This window comes from Pseudophryne corroboree, chromosome 1 (assembly GCF_028390025.1).
Source record: "Pseudophryne corroboree isolate aPseCor3 chromosome 1, aPseCor3.hap2, whole genome shotgun sequence".
NCBI classification, from domain to species: domain Eukaryota; kingdom Metazoa; phylum Chordata; class Amphibia; order Anura; family Myobatrachidae; genus Pseudophryne; species Pseudophryne corroboree.
In genome coordinates, this window is record NC_086444.1 from 1,083,282,909 (window position 1) to 1,083,306,518 (window position 23,610).

The 23,610-nt window shown below is 44.7% G+C and overlaps 1 protein-coding gene across 4 annotated transcripts in view; it reads left to right on the plus strand.

Moving 5' to 3' along the window:
* Positions 1-23,610, plus strand: part of PDS5A (PDS5 cohesin associated factor A) — a 351,976-nt gene that overhangs the window by 111,695 nt on the left and 216,671 nt on the right. For 3 of the 4 annotated variants that reach the window (XM_063921117.1, XM_063921126.1, XM_063921146.1), the window contains exons 6-8: positions 2,176-2,302; positions 4,423-4,533; positions 7,080-7,220. In XM_063921117.1, the coding sequence (XP_063777187.1) occupies positions 2,176-2,302; positions 4,423-4,533; positions 7,080-7,220 (379 nt within the window). The remainder of the gene's footprint in view (positions 1-2,175; positions 2,303-4,422; positions 4,534-7,079; positions 7,221-23,610) is intronic. The other variant, XM_063921137.1, reaches the window with a different exon arrangement.

Here is a 23,610-nt window from a genome sequence, read left to right on the forward strand (position 1 = left end):
TGGGAGCTTTGGTATAATCCCCATGGTCCTGACGGAGTCCCCAGCATCCACTAGGACGTTAGAGAAAATAAGATTTTACTTACCGATAAATCTATTTCTCGTAGTCCGTAGTGGATGCTGGGCGCCCATCCCAAGTGCGGATTGTCTGCAATACTTGTACATAGTTATTGTTACAAAAAAATCGGGTTGTTCTTGTTGTGAGCCGTCTGTTCAGAGGCTCCTACGTTGTCATACTGTTAACTGGGTTCAGATCACAAGTTGTACGGTGTGATTGGTGTGGCTGGTATGAGTCTTACCCGGGATTCAAAATCCTTCCTTATTGTGTACGCTCGTCCGGGCACAGTATCCTAACTGAGGCTTGGAGGAGGGTCATAGGGGGAGGAGCCAGTGCACACCACCTGATCCTAAAGCTTTATTTTTGTGCCCTGTCTCCTGCGGAGCTGCTAATCCCCATGGTCCTGACGGAGTCCCCAGCATCCACTACGGACTACGAGAAATAGATTTATCGGTAAGTAAAATCTTATTTTTCATCCTCCCACGGCACCATGGGACCTAAATTTGGTGTTACAATATTTGAAGTCACCGACTTTTGAGCCGTTGACAGGAACAGACCTGAAATATCTCTCTTGGAAGGTCACGTTATTACTTGCCTTGGCTTCGGCTAGGCGGGTTTCTGAGTTGGGAGCCTTATCCTGTAAGAGTCCTTTCTTAGTTTTTCATGAGGATAGGGCGGAACTCCGTACAAGAGCAGACTTCCTTCCAAAGGTGGTTTCGGGGTTTCACGTAAACCAGCCAATAGTGCTCCCATCTTTCCAGGGTCTCACAGATGAGGACTTGTCCTTGGATGTTGTCCGAGCTTTACGGGTATACGTACAGGTTACGTCGTCCTTCAGAAAGTCGGACCATTTGTTTGTTCTTTATGATGGGCCAAAGAAGGGTTGGCCGGCATCTAAGCAGTATTTGTCTAGATGGATTAGACTTGCCATTAGGCAAGCTTACGTTTCCTGTGGCAAACAGGTTCCGGTTCAGACGGGTGCTCATACTACCCGTTCAGTGGGTGCCTCGTGGGTGGCTGCCAGGGGTGCTTCCACTACTCAACTTTGCAGAGCGGCGACATGGTCTTCAGCCCACACGTTCGCAAAATTTTACAAGTTTGATACTTTTGCGTCTGGAGAATCTAAGTTCGGACGTTTAGTTTTGCAGGCGACCGACAGCACTCCCTCCCTGGAGGTAAACTTTGGGACGTCCCCTACTGTATAGGACTCCAGTGTCCCCTAGTGGATGAAAGAGAAGAGAGGATTTTGGTACTTACCGATAAATCCATTTCTCTGAATCCTGGAGGGGACACTGGACGCCCGCCTCGGTGCTGTCAACCTGCTGTGTTCAAAGTTCTTGTTTTAAACAGTTCGTATAAACAGCGTTCCTTATTCGGTTAAGAGTTCTTGGTCGCTGTTTGATATGTTGTACGGTTCGGTTCCTCGCCATGTGCTATAGTGTCATGTCCTATTCTCTCAGTCAAATTTTTCAAACTGGGGGAGGAGCCGGCTGTGCAGACAATGCTAATTTTAGATTGTGCCACACCTCCGGTTCAAGGCTTCACACCCCTACTGTATAGGACTCCAGTGTCCCCTAGAGGTTTCAGAGAAATGGATTTATCGGTAAGTACCAAAATCCTCTTTTCTCCTAGTCCGTAGAGGATGCTGGGCGCCCATCCCAGTGCGTACTGTTACTTGCAGTTGTATTGTTGGTTTCGTTTACACGAAGTTTGTTTATCGGTTATGTTCAGCTTGTTGTTTTTCGTTCATACGGTTATCTGGTATTCCTGCTAATCCAGTTGTACGGTGTGTTTGTGGTGTGAGCTGGTATGTATCTCACCCTTAGTTTAACAAAAATCCTTTTCCTCGAAATGTCCGTCTCCCCTGGGCACAGTTCCTATAACTGAGGTCTGGAGGAGGGGCATAGAGGGAGGAGCCAGTTCACACCCAGTCAGTCTTTTAGTGTGCCCATGTCTCCTGCCGATCCCGTCTATACCCCATGTTCCTTTTGGAGTTCCCAGCATCCTCTACGGACTAGGAGAAAAGGATTTACCGGTAGGTATTAAAATCCTATTTATTTATTTTTATAATGGTTTTAGCGCCCGTGCCTAACTCTCAGACATTGTCTCCATTCATTTAGTAACAGTCACAACCAGAAGGTTCAGATGCATATGTTGGACTTAATGAGCTCAATTACCATGGAAGGAGATGGAGTTACACAGGAATTGTTGGATTCTATACTCATTAATCTCATCCCTGCTCATAAGGTCAGTCCCTTAGTATTTTAAAATTAAGTTTATACAGTCACTTCACATTGTTCAGAGTTGGCATCATAGTGACTGAGTAACATACTATAGTGTGTATGATACATTTTAATGCTGTGGGTCAGTTGGAAAAGGAAATAAATAGAATTATGAGAGCTGATAAAAAAAACCTGTAAATCTTAATTTGCACTTTGGTTAGTGAAAAAATGTAATTGCATTAAATTGCATGAAATGTAATAACGGAAAATGCTTATAACAATAGGTTACAATATAACCTATGTTTTTATCTTAACCTAAAATCCATGCTGTAACGGGAATCATTTAAATTATTTTACTTTTCATTGCTATTGTGTATGCACAATGTTTATAGTACTGTTGGTGGAATACCTAGTGCTGACAGTGTGACACAGACCATCTACCATGCAAGGGAATTCTGTATGGCTACAAACATATGTGTAAGGCTAAGGATGCTTATCATGTGAATGAATTTGATTGGTTGTCAGGAGATATATAGATATGTTTTCGTTCTGTCAGTTATAATGTTACAAGGGTTGTAAAAATTGAGAAAAGTTTCGTTTGGGTTCTTGTTATAGCAGCAGTATAGCGTTGTCATATTTATATTTTAATGAAGAGATTTTTGTATTCACAACTTTGCTAAGAGCATACACTATGCAGACAAAACTGATTGGACACTGACCGCAAATAGAGCATTGATATTTTATTGATATCAGTACTTTGTAGGTCCACCATGTACAATAAGTATTGCAGATACCCTTCTTGGCAAACTGTCCACAGGTTCCTGGACAACAACAGGAGGTATGTTTTCCCATACCTCCTTAAGCACATTGACCACCTGCGACACTGAAGGTTGAGTTGGAATAGAATGCACCCGTTGCTCCAGTATATCCCAGTGGTTCTCAGTGGGGTTTAAGTCTGGCCTCTGAGCTGGCCACTCCATCTGGGTTACTGTATTTTCTGTATACCAGTCCATCACCTTGGAAACATGACATCTGGCATTGTCGTCATGATAAAAGAATTAGTAATTTCAGTAGAACTGCCACAATGTAAGGAGCACAGAGTTATCGAGAACATCTCTATACTACTCTATACTTCTCAGAGTTAAAGTGACTATGCATTACAAGTAGTGGGGTAGTATTCAGTATGCTGGCTGTTGGGATCCCGGCGCTCAGTATACCGGCGCCGGAATCCCGACACCCGGCATACCGACAACTATTCTCCCTCTTGGGGTCCACGACCCCCCCTGGAGGGAGAATAAATAGCGTTGCATGCCCGCAAGGGGCTCATTTGCTCTCACTCAGCTGTCGGCATGCTGGTGGTCGAGATCCCGGCCGCCGGCATAACATACTACACCCCAAGTAGTGGACCCATGTCAAACCAGGGGTGTCCCAATTACTTTTGTCTACATAGTGGAGCACAGATATATCCTCATACTCCTTTGCTGCAGTCACGCCAAAGTGCTACTCTTGGCACACCAGGTCGTGTGAGAATCTTCTAGCGTTGGGTGTTTTTGTTTTTTTTTTTGCAGAAAATGCATCTTAGTCTCAGTGCTACTAGGACGCACAAGGAAACTGTGCTAATTAATTTGCTATGACAGTTGCATATCTGTGTGCGACTGTAGCACTGTGTACAGATTCAGAGACTCAGTGTAGCAGCTGCAGCTTTTTTTCCAATACAAGTTCTATTGTGTTCCGTGTACAGACTCGGTCATGAGGATGCATCTGTATGTGAGAGAGGGACAGTTCTCGCTCCAATGTGATGGATCCCAAAGAACCTTAGCTGCAAGTTCCTAGTTATTTATGTGTACTTTCTAGGTGAAAAGGAATGCACACATAGTGAGGTGTAAGTAGATGAATGGGACAGGACTAGAGGGTTAGGTAATGGAGTTGTGATGCAAACTGTGTGGAATAGTGTGTGTGAAAAAGCATAAGAATAGGTAGAGGCAGAGGTGTTTAGTGTATCTAAACTAGTTCCATCAGAGTATAAAGAGACCAGTAATGTGACTGGGGGGCACTAGTGGTGATCATGTTTATTGTAAATAGTCCATCTTTTGTCATTGTATGTTGTTACTCATTCATATATTTACTAAGAACTTTACCTTACAGAGTGTTACACACTCTTTTTTATATTATCAGAATCTAAACAAGCAAGCATTTGATCTTGCCAAAGTACTCTTAAAGAGGACGGTCCCAACAATTGAGCCATGCATCGCAAATGTAAGTATTGGCTGCAGTTTATGTGTAACTGATTACATTTCTATTCTGGTTATTCTTCTATTCATAAATCAGGATCTACTGATGTTACTGTCACTGTATGATCGGAATTCTAATAGCTCCTGGCTACCAGTGTTTGGCCCTAGGAGGCCCTGTGAGGCTCATACTCTAGTCATTTCCCATCTTGGTAAATTAGCCCCTGCTTGTTTCATTCACAGTTTCTATAATGGAATGGCGCAGTCTGCCCCCTTTGCAGTATTATCTGTTAAGTTTTACCCCGCTGCTTAGGTTGTTGGAACATGTAGCTATTTTACTATATTACAATGAGCCGACATAATACCAGAAGTGTGTGCATAGGTATATTAAATATAAATAAGTAATATGCCCTAACTTGACTACACGTCACAATGAGTTAAATATAAAAACATTTTTTCTTTATCACAAGTTTTGCATGCGGCAGCTTTGGGTTTGGAGACCTGCGCCACTTTGACTTAATATTTTATAATTTTTATGTTTCAGTTTCAATAAACAACAAAAATGTGATAATGTATTTGGTTTATGGGTGCTGATCAGTAAATAAAATTGGTTTGTCATTGTGTATTTCAACTACAGATAGAGCCTCCCTCATTGTTGCTGTTTCTCCGCCTAAACGGAGGATTAGTCACGCCTAAGCGATAGTTCAGGTTGTTCAGTTTCACAGACAGGCGCATTGAGGCATGACTACATACGCAGCATGCAATACACATCTTCACCACTCGGTGGCTAATGCTCCGCTAATCCAGTATTGTAGAGCGAATAGCTGCGGATTGATCTACAAGCTCTGGCAAATGGTCAGTGACGACTGTAATGTTACTGTGTGCTGTATACACAGACCAATGGTCAGACGGAGAGTCAATTTAAGAAATTGTAACATACTCATCTCTAAAGACTACAGTGGAAAGTGTTATATTTATAAGTATAATGGGGAGAGATAAAAGCTCTTCCCTAAGCTCCTGGATGCCAAAACACTGTGTTTAGCATCTCTGTACAGTATTTTCTATTTAGCCAGAATCCCTACACCCCATGCAAGCGGGGTGAACAATTTGAGGGGACCCGACATATGGATGCTTGCCGCTTCCCTTTGCGGTGTCACATAAACTAGTGGCTGCTCTGCTCCGAAAGCCAAGTTTCTCCTATTTTGTATGCTACCAATCTCGAGTCGCTGGGATACCCAGAATAGGAGATATCGGGGCGCAAAGTTGACCCATTTTCACCTAGACTATAATGAGCGGTTAATTCAGACCCACCATGGGTTCTAACGCTTGCTGTTAGCCTTGTGGGGGTCATAGAAACTTGTTGTAGGTATCCTCTGGTAGCTAATAGTTTCCCCTTCCATACCTATCCGCTTCTGAGCCAATTGGACCCCCAGAACCAGAGATACTAAACTTTAAGCCCTTTTTAATTAATTTAATTTCATTTAATAACGCTCATAAACCTAACGTCAATGGACCATTGCTTTAACACATTAGTTTGCGTCTCTATACACTATTTTTATTTATTGGTTTGTCTACGGGACCTCATTGCCACAGTGTATCTTAAATAGCGTAATGATACGCGTATAAAACATTGCCCATACAGTGTACAGTAAAGTAGTTCTTGCGCTATAGTGTACTGTATTTCAATGGAGGCCACAAGTATGCGCAATGGTGATTTTAAAAAGCGACATCTGGTGGATGATCACAGGTGTTGCGCTCACTGGTAACGCCAAACGCCATGATAAGCTCTGTGAGTCTCCCTACAACTAGGCACGCCTCTACTCTGTGATCGGGATTAACGTCATAGACAGCATAGATGAACGAGGCTGCATCTGTATGTGTAGTATATGTCTGCTGCTTGGGGCAGGTTCACCTGCTTACATTTGGGGGTGGGCAGTGACAGATCGTTGTGGAGGAGTAGTCTGGCCAACGCAGGTGTGGCAGGACTGTTTTTAGGGCGGCTTTGTGACGTCGCACGCAGCTCTTCCGATAAAGAAAATGGTGGCGGTGTGGCTGCATACGCAGGGGTGGCGTCCGCTATGCCATGGTGAGCGAAGCGATCGCAGTGCTGGGCGGGATTTGCATGCTGGGCGGCCCCCAGCATGCTATTTGTACTGAGTAGCAGATTTTGCTTTTTAGCAGAATCTGCTACTCAACCTGAATAGGTACCGAAGAGAGCTCTAAGAACAAGTAGTTGCAAATGATATGTTGTTACTGGACATGCTGAGGTTGATTCATTTATTGGTGATGCATGATACTGTATGTGCTGTTGCAAATAGCCTGAATTTGTCCTGTAAATTGTGTATCCGTCTTCACAGGCTCATAGGGGTGCTTACAAAAATACACAATCTCGAGACTACTGTACGTGCGGCATATGCGTGCACTAGGTTGCATGCGTAGCCGCAATTGAATCTACCCCAGTGTGGTCATTTTCTGCCAGCTGAAGTTTTGAGAGTGTGTAGAATCATTGCACGATTTGTTTGAAATAAAATATTGATGATTTTGAAATGTTTATTTTCTGTCCTGTCTATTTAGTTTTTCAACCAGGTCTTGGTGCTTGGCAAATCATCAGTGAGCGACCTCTCAGAGCATGTGTTTGATCTCATTCAAGAACTGTTTGCAATAGATCCTAACCTATTGGTTTCTGTAATGCCACAGCTGGAATTTAAACTAAAGGTAAGATTGTTATTTTGAGTTATGTAATAGAAGTACTAAAGCATTAACTTCTAATGGAGATCTAATAGTCCAGTGAATGATGCTTCTCCTTAAAGTCACTTATAGCTGCAAAGCTAAATATCCACTAAGTGCTGAATTCAGTTAGATGCGAAATCACGGTAATTTACTACCATTGCTTTTTTTGCGGATATTTTTGTTGCGAAAGGATGCTTTTTACGGGTCCGCGCACTCCCATGATTCGCTTGGTCAATTACAAATTCCCTGAAAACAGAATTACCGTGAAAACTACTGCTGCCAGTGAAAAGTGGATAATGGGTAAATCTGCCTATAGTCCACCCGAAAAAAGTAAAACTAACGTCCTATAACTGGATGTGTTTATTTGACCAGCGGTCAGGAGACCGGTTGTCACAATACTGACGTCGGGATCCTGGCATCTGAAAATCTCACCATCTGCATGCCGCCCAACAGGGACTATTCCCACTCGTGGGTGTCCACGACACCCATAGAGTGGGAATAGAACCTATGGCGAACGCAGCAAACCCGCAAGGGCTTTGTGGCGCATGCCCCCCCTACCGGCAATGTAACAGCAGGGATCCCGCCGTCGGTATTGTGACTGCACATACCCAACCCCATATGACAGGTAGACGTTGATTATTGGATATAAAAGTTTTTGGGTAATTAAATTGTCAAATGGCTGTTAAGCACTTTTTTTTTTTTTTTTAAGTGAAAAATGATAGCAAGTGTATTTCATAAAAATATATATATATATCAGCAGTAGAATAACCAAATTGCGCTAAACAATTGCTGGGCAGCAATTAGAGACCTCTTTGGCAAAAGTTTGCATATATACAGTTGGGCACTGTATATATGTATGAGCCCCCGCCAAAAATTGTACATGAAAGCGGGACAGAAGCCCGCCGTCGAGGGGGCGGGGCTTCTTCCTCAGCACTCGCCAGCGCCATGTTTTTTCTCCACAGCACCGCTGAGAGGAAGCTCCCCAGTCTCTCCCCTGCAGTTACACGGTAGAAGAGGGTAAAAAGAGAGGGGGGGGGGGCACATAATTAGGCGCAAAAATCAATATAGACAGCAGCTTACTGGGTTAACATTAAGTTACTGTGTTATTCCTGGGTTAATAGCGCTGGGGTGTGTGCTGGCATACTCTCTCTCTGTCTCTCCAAAGGGCCTTATGGGGGAATTGTCTTCAGATGAGCATTCCCTGAGTGTGTGGTGTGTCGGTACGTGTGTCAACATGTCTGAGGTAAAAGGCTCCCCTAAGGAGGAGATGGAGCAAATGTGTGAGAGGGTGTCTCCGTCGACAACGCCGACACCTGTTTGGATATGTATAATTAAGTGCTAAGGTGAATTAATTGCACAAAAGATTAGAGAACAGACAGGGAATCTACCATGTCTGTCCCTATGTCGCAGAGACCTTCAGAGTCTCTCGATGATCACTATCCAAAATAATAGACACTGATATCGACATGGAGTCTGACTCCAGTGTCGACTACAATAATGCAAAGTTACAGCCAAAATGGCAGAAAAGTATTCAATATATGATTATTGTATTAAAAGATGATTTGCATATCACTGATGACTCATCTATCCCTGACACAAGGGTACACATGTTTAAGGGGAAGAAAGCTGAAGTAAATTTCCCTCCTCTCATGAGGAAAAAGAGCGGGAATCTCCAGACAAAAGACTGCAGTTTCCCACAAAGAATTCTCAGGGAGTATCTTTTCCCCACTAGGGCCAGGATACGATGGGAATCTTCCCCTAGGGTGTCACGTTTGCCCAAAAGGTAGCCCTGACGTAACAGCTATTCTCAGGGATCCTGCAGATAGCGTGCACATTCTGGTACACCACTCAGACCGGCGATTGTGTCGGCATGGGTTTATAGCGCTGTGGCAGCGTGGACAGGTACCTTATCAGCAGAGATTGAGACCCTAGTATGTATATATGTGTGTGTGTGTGTGTGTGTGTGTGTGTGTGTATACATATATATATATATATATATATATATATATATATATAGAGAGAGAGAGAGAGCTAGATATATATAGATATGTGTATGTATATGTGTGTATACATATATATATGTATATATATATATATATATATATATATATATATATATATATATATATATATAGAGAGAGAGAGAGATATATATAGATATGTATATATATATATATATATATATATATATATATATATATATATATAAGTGAGAGATATATATTAAAGATGCTGTCTTAAGAGATATATATATATAGAAAACATGCCCAAAGAGACACGAGTCTACTGCGTCCTAGAGTCAAAGCTATGTTGATTTCTGCTTGACGTGTCCTGTAGAATATGCAATGGACAGATGATGCCGACTTAAGAGGCATATGGAAGGCTCAGGATTGTGTGGAGAAATGTTTTCGGACCTGGTTTCCACAGCTATAGCTGGTAATTCTGATATTTTGCCTTATATTCCTGCACAGCCTAGGAAAGCACAACTTTATCAAATGCAGCCTTTCGAACAAAGAAACAAGTAAGTCCGAGGTGCGTCCTTTCTTGCCAGAGGCGGGGGCAGAGGAAAGAAGCTGCACAACACAGCTAGTTCCCAGGAACAGAACTCCTCCCCGGCCTCTACAAAATCCACCACATGTTGCTGGGGCTCTACAGGCGGAGCTAGGCCCGGTGGGGGCACGCCTTCGTAAGTTCAGCCACAAGTGGGTTCACTCCCTGTTAGATCCCTGGGCAATAGATATTGTGTCTCAGGGATACAAGCTGGACTTTGAGGAGATGCCACCTCACCGACGGCCCTGCCGGCTTCCCCCCACGAGAGGGAAACAGTGTTAACTGCAATTCACAAATTGTATCTTCAACAGGTGGTGGTCAAGGTTCCCCTCCTTCAACAAGGAGGGGGTTATTATTCGACTATGTTGTAGTCCCGAAACCAGACGGTTCGGTCAGACCCATATTGAATTTAAAATCCCTGAACATATACCTGAAAAGGTTCAAGTTCAAGATGGAATCGCTAAGAGCGGTCATTGCAAGCCTGAAAGGGGGAGATTTTATGGTGACTCTGGACATAAAGGATGCATACCTTCATGTCCCCATTTATCCACCTCATCAGGCGTACCTCAGAATTGCGGTATGGGATTGTCATTACCAATTTCAGATGTTGCCGTTTGGTCTCTCCACGGCCCCGAGAATATTCACCAAGGTAATGGCGGAAATGATGGTGCTCCTGCGGAAGCAAGGTGTCACTATTATCACGTACTTGGACGATCTCATAAAAGCGAGATCAAGAGAGCAGTTGCTGAACAGCGTATCACTTTCTCTGGAAGTGTAACGGCAACACGGCTGGATTCTATATATTCCAAAGTCGCAGTTGGTTCCTACAGCTCATCTGCCTCTCCTAGGAATGATCCTAGACACAGACCAGAAAAGGGTTTATCTCCCGATAGAGAGAGCTCAGGAGCTCATGACACTGGTCAGGAATCTATTAAAACCAAAACAAGTGTCAGTGCATCACTGCACTCGAGTCCTGGGAAGGATGGTGGCATCATACGAGGCCATTCCCTTCGGCAGGTTCCATGCGAGGACCGTCCAATGGGACTTACTGGACAAGTGGTCCGGATCACATCTTCAGATGCATCGGTTAATCACCCTATCCCCCAGGGCCAGGGTGTCTCTCCTGTGGTGGCTGCAGAGTGCTCACCTTCTCGAAGGTCGCAGATTCGGCATTCAGGACTGGGTCCTGGTGACCACGGATGCAAGCCTTTGAGGGTGGGGGGCAGTCACACAGGGAAGAAATTTCCAAGGGCTGTGGTCAAGTCAGGAGACTTGCCTTCACATCAACATCCTGGAACGAAGGGCCATATACAACGCCCTACGTCAAGCAGAGTCCCTGCTTCGCGATCAACCGGTTCTGATTCAGTCAGACAACATCACTGCAGTGGTTAATGTAAACCGCCAAGGCGGCACAAGGAGCAGGGTGGCGATGGTAGAAGCCACCAGAATTCTTCGCTGGGCGGAGAATCTCGTAAGCGCACTGTCAGCAGTGTTCATTCCGGGAGTGGACAACTGGGAAGCAGACTTCCTCAGCAGGCACGACCTCCACCCGGGAGAGTGGGGACTTCATCAAGAAGTCTTCACGCAGATTGCACGTCGGTGGGAACTGCCACAGGTGGAAATGATGGCATCCCGCCTCAACAAAAAGCTGCAGAGCTATTGCGCCAGGTCAAGAGACCCTCAGGCGATAGCTGTGGACGCACTGGTGACACCGTGGTGTTCCAGTCGGTCTATGTATTTCCTCCTCTTCCTCTCATACCCAAGGTGCTGAGAATCATAAGGAAAAGAGGAGTGAGAACAATACTCATTGTTCCGGACTGGCCAAGAAGGACTTGGTATCCAGATCTGCAAGAAATGCTCACAGAGGACCCGTGGCCTCTGCCTCTAGGACAGGACTTGTGCAACAGGGGCCCTGTCTGTTCCAAGACTTACCGCGGCTGCGTTTGACGGCATGGCGGTTGAGCGCCGGATCCTAGCAGAGAAAGGCATTCCGGATGAGGTCATTCCTACGCTGATAGAGGCTGGGAAGGATGTGACGGCTCAACATTATCACCGTATATGGCGAAAATATGTGGCTTGGTGTGAGGCCAGGAATGCCCCTACGGAGGAATTCCAGCTGGGCCGTTTCCTTCACTTCCTACAGTCGGGAGTGACTTTGGGCCTTAAATTGGGTTCCATTAAGGTTCAGATTTCGTCCTTATCCATTTTCTTTCAAAAAGAACTGGCTTCTCTGCCTGAAGTTCAGACGTTTGTAAAGGGAGTGCTGCATATTCAGCCCCCTTTTGTGCCTCCAGTGGCACCTTGTGATCTTAACGTGGTGTTTCCTGAAATCACACTGGTTTGAACCACTCAAAACGGTGGAAGTAAAATATCTCACGTGGAAGGTGGTCATGCTATTAGCCTTGGCTTCGGCTAGGCGTGTATCAGAATTGGCGGCTTTGTCACATAAAAGCCCCTATCTGGTTTTCCATGCGGATAGAGCAGAATTGCGGACCCGCCCACAATTTCTGCCGAAAGTGGTTTCATCCTTTAATATAAACCAACCTATTGTAGTGCCTGTGGCTACTACTGACTTGGAGGATTCCGAGTCACTGGATGTAGTCGGGGCTTTGAAGGTTTATGTAGCCAGAACGGCTAAGGTCACGTAAACAGAATCTTTGTTTATCCTGTATGCTTCCAACAAGCTTGGGGCGTCTGCTTCAAAGCAAACTATTGCTCACTGGGTCTGTAACACGATTCAGCAGGCTCATTCTGCGACTGGGTTGCCGCTGCCTAAATCAGTTAAGGCCCATTCCACAAGGAAGGTGGGCTCTTCTTGGGCGGCTGCCCGAGGGGTCTCGGCATTACAGCTTTGCCGAGCGGTTACTTGGTCAGGTTCAAACACCTTTGCAAAGTTCTACAAGTTTGATACCCTGGCTGAGGAGGACCTTGTGTTTGCTCATTCGGTGCTGCAGAGTCATCCGCACTCTCCCGCCCGTTTTGAGCTTTTGTATAATCCCCATGGTCCTTACGGAGTCCCCAGCATCCACTAGGACGTTAGAGAAAATAAGATTTTACTTACCGGTAAATCTATTTCTCGTAGTCCCTAGTGGATGCTGGGCGCCCGTCCCAAGTGCGAACTTCTTCTGCAATGCTTGTATATAGTTATTGCTTAAATAAGGGTTATGTTATAGTTGCATCAGAGTTTATCTGATGCTCTGTGATTGTTCATACTGTTAACTGGGTAAAGTTATCATAAGTTATACGGTGTGATTGGTGTGGCTTGTATGAGTCTTACCCTGGATTCCCAAAATCCTTTTCCATGTACTGTCAGCTCTTCCGGGCACAGTTTCTCTAACTGAGGTCTGGAGGAGGGACATAGAGGGAGGAGCCAGAGCACACCAGAATCTATATTCTTTCATAAAGTGCCCAGGTCTCCTGCGGAGCCGTCTATTCCCCATGGTCCTTACGGAGTCCCCAGCATCCACTACGGACTACGAGAAATAGATTTACCGGTAAGTAAAATCATTTATATATATATATATATATATATATATATATATATATATATATATATATATATATATATATATATAATTTATACAATTCCAGTATGACCGGCACTCCATGTAAGTTGCTTTAAATACCTGGGTGCCTTCCCATGATCCAGACGGAACAAGTACAGAGAGCGCGAAACGGGCGGCACTCCGCGGATTCAAAAACACGAGACAGCTACACAGGCTTGATTATTTAATCAAGCCTGTGTAGCTGTCTCATGTGTTTAAACCCGTGGAGTGCCGCCCGTTTCTCTCTCTCTATATATCTATATATATATATCTATATATCTATATATATATATATATATATATATATATATATATATATATATATATATATATATATATATATATATATATATATATATATATATATATATATATATATATATATATATATATATATATATATATATAGAGAGAGAGAGATAGAGTAAAAAAAAAATTTTACTCCAAAAATGACGACATGGCCAATTAAAAAATTCTAAGTGCCTAATTAGTCATTCAGGGGGGTGTCCCAGGGATTTGGAACCAAATAATGACCTTTTCTCTGACGTCCTAAGTGGATGCTGGGACTCCGTAAGGACCATGGGGATTAGCGGCTCCGCAGGAGACTGGCCACAACTAAAGAAAGCTTTAGGACTACCTGGTGTGCACTGGCTCCTCCCACCAAGACCCTCCTCCAGACCTCAGTTAGATTCTTGTGCCCGGCTGAGCTGGATGCACACTAGGGGCTCTCCTGAGCTCATAGAAAGAAAGTATATTTAGGTTTTTTATTTTACAGTGAGATCTGCTGGCAACAGACTCACTGCAGCGAGGGACTAAGGGGAGAAGAAGCGAACCTACCTAACAGGTGGTAGTTTGGGCTTCTTAGGCTACTGGACACCATTAGCTCCAGAGGGATCGACCGCAGGACCCGACCTTGGTGTTTGTTCCCGGAGTCGCGCCGCCGTCCCCCTTACAGAGCCAGAAGCATGAAGAGTCCGGAAAATCGGCGGCAGAAGACTTCGGTCTTCACCAAGGTAGCGCACAGCACTGCAGCTGTGCGCCATTGCTCCTCATGTACACCTCACACTCCGGTCACTGATGGGTGCAGGGCGCTGGGGGGGGCGCCCTGAGGGCAATATATGACGCCTTGGCTGGCAAATCTACATCATATATAGTCCTAGAGGCTATATAGATGTAAAATTACCCCTGCCAGTATTCCAGAAAAAGCGGGAGAAAGTCAGTTGAAAAAGGGGCGGGGCTTCTCCCTCAGCACACTGGCGCCATTTTCTCTTCACAGTGCAGCTGGAAGACAGCTCCCCAGGCTCTCCCCTGTAGTTTTCAGGCTCAAAGTGTTAAAAAGAGAGGGGGGGCACTAAATTTAGGCGCAATATATGTATACAAGCAGCTATTTGGGGAAAAATCACTCAGTTATAGTGTTAATCCCTGCATTATATAGCGCTCTGGTGTGTGCTGGCATACTCTCTCTCTGTCTCCCCAAAGGACTTTGTGGGGTCCTGTCCTCAGTCAGAGCATTCCCTGTGTGTGTGCGGTGTTTCGGTACGGCTGTGTCGACATGTTGGATGAGGAAGGTTACGTGGAGGCGGAGCAGAGGCCGATAAATGGGATGTCGCCCCCTGTGGGGCCGACACCAGAGTGGATGGATAGGTGGAAGGTATTAACCGACAGTGTCAACTCCTTACATAAAAGGCTGGATGACGTAACAGCTGTGGGACAGCCTGCTTCTCAGCACGCGCCTGCCCAGGCGTCTCAAAGGCCATCAGGGGCTCAAACGCCCGTTACCTCAGATGGCAGACACAGATGTTGACACGGAGTCTGACTCCAGTGGCGACGAGGTTGAGACATATACACAATCTACTAGGAACATCCGTTACATGATCTCGGCAATGAAAAATGTGTTACGCATTTTCTGACCTGAACCCAAGTACCACATAAAAGGGGTTTTATTTTTGGGGAGAAAAAGCAGCCAGTGTTTTGTTCCCCCATCAGATGAATGAATGAAGTGTGTAAAGAAGCGTGGTTTCCCCCGATAAGAAACTGGTAATTTCTAAAAAGTTACTGATGGCGTACCTTTTCCCGCCAGAGGATAGGTCACGTTGGGAGATATCCCTTAGGGTGGATAAGGCGCTCACACGTTTGTCAAAAGGTGGCACTGCCGTCTTAGGATACGGCCACCTTGAAGGAACCTGCTGATAAAAAGCAGGATGCGATCCTGAAGTCTGTATTTACACACTCAGGTTATATACTGAGACCTGCAATTGCCTCAGCATAAATAGGGCTGCTGCAGCGTGGTCTGATACCCTGTCAGATAATATTACTACGCTAAGACAGGGATAATATTTTGCTAACATTGAGCATATTTAAGACGTTGTCTTATATATAAAGGATGCACAGAGGGATATTTGCCGGCTGGCATCCAGAATTAATGCAATGTCCATTCTGCCAGGAGGGTATTAGAAACCCGGCAGTGGACAGGTGATGCTGCCTGTAAAAGGCACATGGAGATTCTGCCTTATAAGGGTGAGGAATTGTTTGGGGATGGTCTCTGGGACCTCGTATCCACAGCAACAGCTGGGAAGAAAAATTTTTACCTCCCGGTTTCCTCACAGCCTAAGAAAGCACCGTATTTTCAGGTACAGTCCTTTCGGCTTCAGAAAAGCAAGCGGGTCAAAGGCGCTTCCTTTCTGCACAGAGACAAGGGAAGAAGGAAAAAAGCTGCACCAGCAGCGAGTTCCCAGGATCAAAAATCTTCCCCCGCTTCCTCTGAGTCCACCGCATGACGCTGGGGCTCCACAGGTGGAGAAAGGTGCGGTAGGGGCGCGTCTCGGGAACTTCAGGGACCAGTGGGCTTGCCCACAGGTGGATCTCTAGGTTCTGCAAATAGTATCACAGGGATACAGGCTGGAGTTCGAGGCGACTCCCCCTCGCCGTTTCCTCACATCAGCCTTGCCGGCTGCCCTCGGAGAAAGGTAGTACTGGCGGCAATTCACAAGCTGTACTTCCAGCAGGTGAAAGCAAGGTACCCCTCCTTCAACAAGGCCGGGGTTACTATTCCAAAATGTTGTGGTACCGAAACCAGACGGTTCGGTGAGACCCATTCTAAAATTGAAAGCCTTGAACACTTATATACGAAGGTTCAAGTTCAAAATGGAATCGCTCAGGGCGATTATTGCAAGCCTGGAGAATTTCATGGTATCACTGGACATCAAGGATGCTTACCTGCATGTCCCTATTTACCCTCTTCACCAGGAGTACCTCAATATTGTGGTACAGGATTGTCATTACCAATTCCAGACGTTGCCGTTGGTCTGTCCCCGGCACCGAGGTATTTACCAAGGTAATGGCCGAAATAATTATCCCGTACTTGGACGATCTCCTTATAAAGGCGAGGTCCAGGGAGCAGTTGTTCGTCGGAGTAGCACTATCTCGGGAAGTGCTACAACAGCACGGCTGGATTCTGAATATTCCAAAGTCGCAGCTGGTTCCTACGACGCGTCTACTGTTCCTGGGTATGGTTCTGGACACAGAACAGGATAAAAAGGGTTTCTCCCAGAGGAGAAGTCCAAGGAGTTGTTGTCTCTAGACAGAGACCTCCTAATACGTATACAGGTGTCGGTGCATCAATGCACGCGAGCCCTGATAAAGATGGTAGCTTCTTACGAAGAAATTCCGTTCGCCAGGTCCCATGCAAGGATTTTCCAGTGGGATCTGTTGGACAAGTGGTCCGGGTCGCATCTTCAGATGCATCGGCGGATAACCCTGTCTCCAAGGGTCAGGGTGTCGCTGTTGTGGTGGCTGCAGAGTGCTCATCTTCTAGGGGGCCGCAGATTCGGCATACAGGACTGGGTCCTGGTGACCACGGATGCCAACATTCGAGGCTGGGGGGCAGTCACACAGGGAAGGAACTTCCAAGGCTATGGAAGAGTCAGGAGACTTCCCTACACATAAATATTCTGGAACTGAGGGCCATTTACAATGCCCTAAGTCAGGCTAGACCCCTGCTTCAACACCGGCCGGTGCTGATCCAGTCAGACAACATCACGGCGGTCGCTCATGTAAACCGACAGGGCGGCACAAGAAGCAGGATGGCGATGGCAGAAGCCACAAGGATTCTCCGATGGGCGGAAAATCATGTGTTAGCACTGTCAGCAGTGTTCATTCCCGGAGTGGACAACTAAGAAACCTCCACCCGGGAGAGTGGGGACTTCATCCAGAAGTCTTCCAAATGATTGTACACCGTTGGGAAAGGCCACAGGTGGACATGATGGCGTCCCGCCTCAACTAAAAGTTACAAAGATATTGCGCCAGGTCAAGGACCCTCAGGCGATAGCTGTGGACGCTCTGGTAACACCGTGGGTGTACCAGTCTGTGTATGTGTTCCCTTCTCTGCCTCTCTTACCCAGGGTAATGAGAATAATAAGAAGGAGAGGAGTAAGAACTATACTCATTGTTCCGGGTTGGCCAAGAAGAGCTTGGTAACCAGAACTCCAAGAAATGATCTCAGAGGACCCATGGCCTCTGCCGCTCAGACAGGACCTGCTGCAGCAGGGGGCCTGTCTGTTCCAAGACGTACCGCGGCTGCGTTGACGGCATGGCGGTTGAACGCCGGATCCTGAAGGAAAAGGGAATTCCAGAGGAAGTTATCCCTACGCTATTTGAAGCTAGGAAAGAAGTGAACGCAAACCATTATCACTGCATATGGCGGAAATATGTTGCGTACTGTGAGGCCAGGAAGGCCCCAAAGGAGAAATTTCAGCTAGGTCGATTTCTGCACTTCCTACAGTCAGAGGTGACTATGGGCCTAAAATTGGGTTCCATTAAGGTCCAGATTTCGGCTCTATCGATTTTCTTCCAAAATTGAACTGGCTTCACTGCCTGAAGTTCAGACTTTTGTTAAGGGAGTGCTGCATAGTCAGCCCCCGTTTGTGCCTCCAGTGGCACCGTGGGATCTCAACGTGGTGTTGGATTTCCTGAAGTCGCATTGGGTTGAGCCACTTAAATCCGTGGAGCTATAATACCTCACGTGGAAAGTGGTCATTCTGTGGGACTTGGCGTCGGCCAGGCGTGTATCAGAATTGGCGGCTTTGTCATACAAAAGCCCTTATCTGTATTTTATATGGATAAGGCGGAATTGAGGACTCGTTCCCAATTCCTTCCTAAGGTGGTATAATTTTTTAATGTGAACCAACCTATTGTGGTGCCTGCGGCTACTTGGTACTTGGAGGATTCCAAGTTACTGGATGTAGTCAGGGCCCTGAAAAGTATATGTTTCCAGGACAGCTCGAGTCAGGAAAACTGACTCGCTATTTCTCCTGTATGCACCCAACAAGCTGGGTGCTCCTGCTTCTAAGCAGACGATTGCTCGCTGGATCTGTAGCACGATTCAACTTGCACATTCTGCGGCTGGACTGCCGCACCCTAATTCTGTAAAAGCCCATTCCACGAGAAAAGTGGGCTCTTCTTGGGCGGCTGCCCGAGGGGTCTCGGCTTTACAACTTTGCCGAGCTGATACTTGGTCGGGTTAAAACATTTTTGTAAGAGTCTACAAGTTTGATACCCTGGCTGAGGAGGACCTAGAGTTTGCTCATTCGGTGCTGCAGAGTCATCCGCACTCTCCCGCCCGTTTGGGAGCTTTGGTATAATCCCCATGGTCCTTACGGAGTCCCAGCATCCACTTAGGACGTCAGAGAAAATAAGAATTTACTCACCGGTAAATCTATTTCTCGTAGTCCGTAGTGGATGCTGGGCGCCCATCCCAAGTGCGGATTGTCTGCAATACTTGTTTATAGTTATTGCCTAACTAAAGGGTTATTGTTGAGCCATCTGTTGAGAGGCTCAGTTATATATTTCATACTGTTAACTGGGTATAGTGTCACGAGTTATACGGTGTGATTGGTGTGGCTGGTATGAGTCTTACCCGGGATTCAAAATCCTTCCTTATTGTGTCAGCTCTTCCGGGCACAGTATCCTAACTGAGGTCTGGAGGAGGGTCTTGGTGGGAGGAGCCAGTGCACACCAGGTAGTCCTAAAGCTTTCTTTAGTTGTGCCCAGTCTCCTGCGGAGCCGCTAATCCCCATGGTCCTTACGGAGTCCCAGCATCCACTACGGACTACGAGAAATAGATTTACCGGTGCGTAAAATCTTATTTTTAGCTTTTAAATAAGCTTTAAGGGTGCTTCCCAAATGTATCAACTGCTTAGAGGTGGTGAATTGAAATTCACAGTAGCAAATCCTTTTTTTGCAGACAATTCAATAGGCACTTTTTTTGCGATTTGCAGTAAATTTGAGGTTTTACGGCGAAAAATGACTTTTCGGGCCTAATAGAATTTGATCCTAAAACTAAATGTGGATTTTTGTTTTCCTATATGAACCATAAAGGTAATATTCATGTGGTCCATTCAGATTTAAGGTATCCTCTTTACAACTCCTTTAAAGAGAAGTTCTTCACCATGTTAAGTGAGGTATCTTTTATTGTTTATAAAAGCTGCAAAACTAGTTATATAAATAACTAATGTTATTAGTTATTAGCTGGCCCCTCTGCTAATCTGTACAGTAGATCTCTGCTCGCAAGTCTGCAGTTCTCTATTTCTTGATATTACATCCTCCATTCTAACAGGGCAGCCTACTGCAGGGGAGTAAGCTTGGCATATTTAGATAAGTGTGTTATTCGGCTGTGATACATAATACAGACGGTCGGGATGCTCACAGTCACATGACTGGCATCGACATCCCGACGCGATGGGGTATTTTTTATTTATTTTTTATTTTATATCTTTGCTCTTATGTTGGTATTTTTTTTTCCCGATTATGAATATTTAAGAAAATTGTCACATACAGATAATGCCACACTAATCTATGCCGCGATGTGCATAGTGCGAACACACTGCTTTGTGACTGGCCACAGCGGGCGTTGGCACAATAGACTATGATATGTGCGTGGCCACCCTAGCCATTCTATCGTGGCAACAAGGTGTGGCTACATCTGTAACTAAATATAGTTAATAGTTTAGTACTCTAAGTTATGGGTTTATCATTCTTTGTGCGTTTTAATATATTTTTACTTGAAGTTACCAGAGCTATGCCATATAGATTTTTGTCATTGTTTTATATAAAATGGAGTTCTTACAATCTTATGTCGCTATTACCATCAGATCCAATTCAGTGTTGGGGGCTGATTAAGCTTTTTCTTGCGCCTGTGCCGGACGTCTATAGGAATGGATGTCGGAGTTATTTAATTGTTGCTCCTGTTAGACGCCCATTAGTAGTTATGACGTCTTACAGCTACTGGTTTAGCCACGCAAAGCCTACTAAAGAACTTGTTTTGTCGTCCAGAGTCCGGGTTTGGGCACTTTAATTACAGATTATTTTTTTTAAGTAACAATTTTATTGAGAGTAAGACATAACAGAAATGATGGAAGAGATATGCAGATGTCATGACAAACATCAGTAAATGATATCATTAGCAAAACAGAAGAATACATTTGTGATTTTTCATTTTTTTTTTTATGGGGAAGGGGGGGGGGGGGTGAGGGAAGATAGGGTAGGGGGGGGAAAAGAAGCAGGACTGAAATGTAACACACAAAATAAAGAGCAGAGAAATGAATTAATGATATTAAGAAATGTTTCTTAAGAGCGACCACGTGGTATTTTCGAATATTTTCATAGCAGACTCAGAAGTAGACTCCGGCAACTATCTTAAATAGAGCTCCCATTTAGTATGGAATTTCGCCACTCCCTTTTCTATATCATAACAGGCAGAACGTCTATCATGGTATAAGTATATCAATTCGGATTTCAGCATCTTGATGGAGCGGTCAGTGTTCTCCAACTATTGTCGTAAGATTAACAATCTGGCTAAGGTGGTAAGCGTAGTCAGCATCAGTAACATATTCTGTACCTTATTAGAAGTCTCTGGTGTGAAGTCAGCCAACAGCAAAGGTCTGCAAGAAAAGGGAAGGCTGCAGTTTAATATTGCTTGGATACAATTATGAACTTTGTGCCAAAAACGTTTTATTTTAGAGCATCGCCAAATATTATGTAAAAAGGAGGCTTAGGTAATTGAACATTTAGGACAGCTAGAAAAAGCAGAGTTGGTAAAATGACCCCATTGGGATTGGGATATATAAGCTCTGTTGAGGAATTTAATAGAACTTCTAGCAACTTGGCTGACCACACCCACTTCAAAATATAAGGGAACTGTTTAAAGGTCATTGCATGAGAAGGAAAATCCGGAGTCCACACAGACCACACTCAGCCCCGTAACTTATCTGTATCCAATGGCAGGAGATCATTATAAATATAATGAATCTTATAATTCACCTAGTCAGCTAAATGAAACAAAGAGCTCAGAGGGGAGGGTGAACTATAGTTTAGAAACAAGTCATACGACCCTGGTTTAACCTTGCTATGGATATAATGTCTGACTTGCAGATAAAGTAAGTGGGAATTAGGAATGTCAAAGGTATCCTTCAATTGTTGAAAAGAATATAAACTGCCGCCAGGATCAAAAACATTGCTGAAGGGTTGGCATCCATTCTGCTTCCAAAGGAGGTAAAACGAGATAGAATAAGGATGGTGAGAAATCAGGGTTTCCCCATAGTGGTATAAACTTTGTAACCAATGGATTTGAGGCATACCGTTTATGAATGACAGCTCATGCCCCATATCTCCCAATAAGGAACAAATTGTAAGTAAGGCCCCCTGGCAATCGAGAGCGCTGTAAATGTAGCATGGCGGGGGGTGCATAAGGGGCAAATAAAGCTTTCTCAAGAAGCTTGTTGGTAAATAGAGAATGGCCCAGGCACTAATCCGAAATATAACGAAAAGTCGAATGTGAAAACATCAGGCAGCCCCAGGCCCCCTTTCTGTTTTTGCTGACATAGATGGCGGACAGCTATACAAGGTTTTTTGTTACACCATACAAAACGTCAAAAAAGCGCCATACATTACTCAGTCTGATTTAGTTAAAAAGAGGGGCAGCATCTGTAGGGGATAGGCCAATTTTGGGAAAAGAACACCTATCACAACTGCAACTCTACCAAGTGATAACGAAAGGGACGTCCATTGTTGGACCTTTTGCGTGAGTTTGGCAATGACGTGGTAAATTTGTCTCATAAATACGAGAAATGTGAGGAGGGATGTTAATTCCTAAATATTTGATTTTTGAGGAAATGGTCGGAAGAGCAGCCGTGAGGGATAAGCATTGAGAAACGATATCTAACCTAGTTAATGGAGAACTTCAGATTTGGAAGTTTTAATTCTGTATCCTGCAAAGGAACTAAAAGCTGATATTAACTGTAAAATATGTGGGATCGAATCGGAAGGGTGGGAAACGAACAATTGTAAGTCATCAGCGAACAAAGAGAGCTTTAATTCTACAAGGCCTACATGAATGCCATGAAAATGGAGAAGTACACGAAGGGCTGTAGCAAAATGCTCTAAAACTAAAGGAATAAAGGAGGGCGGGAGAGGGCATCCCTGCCGGGTTCTCCGTTGAATCGATATTGGACGAGAGAGGAAATTATTATCAGCTATCATAGAAGAGGAGGTAGAGTTAAGGGCACGTTTAAGATTTATCAACTCACTATTGAAGCCAAACCCATGCAGTGTCTCATATAAATGATCCCAGACCACAAGATCAAACGCCTTTTCGGCATCTAATGAAAGAAGGTTAATATCATTGATATGTAGATCATCTAAATGTTGTAAAAGGGCCAATACTTTGCGAATATTAGAGACGGCACTGCGTCCCGAGATGAAACCTGTTAGGTCGTCATGGACTATAGATGGTAAAATGAGTTTCAGCCTATTTGCTAGTATTTTAGTGAATATTTTATAATCCACATTTAGCAGGGAAATGGGACGGTAAGAAGAGGTCAAAAGTGTATCTCTGCCTGGTTTCGGAAGGACTTTTATAATGACGTCATTAAAATAAGGTATGAGAGGGTCACCTAATGAAATGGAATTATATAAAGAGGCAAGCTGAGGGACTACAGATTGTGATAGACATTTGTGAAGTTCTGCAGTGAACCATCTGGGCCGGGTGATTTTCCAGGTTTAAGACCTCTGATCACTGCAAGAACCTGAGTATCCTTAATTGGAGCTAAAAGTGGAGACGTGTGTTCCTCTAATAAACGGCGATGTTTAAGTGTAGCCAAAAAGATTGATTTTGAGTCAGATCAATGGGTTTCTGACTATAAAGAGAGGCATAAAAATTGTGTAAAGCAGGTATGATGCCGGGGACCGTTGTGTGCAATATACCAGAATCCTCTTTTAACACAAGG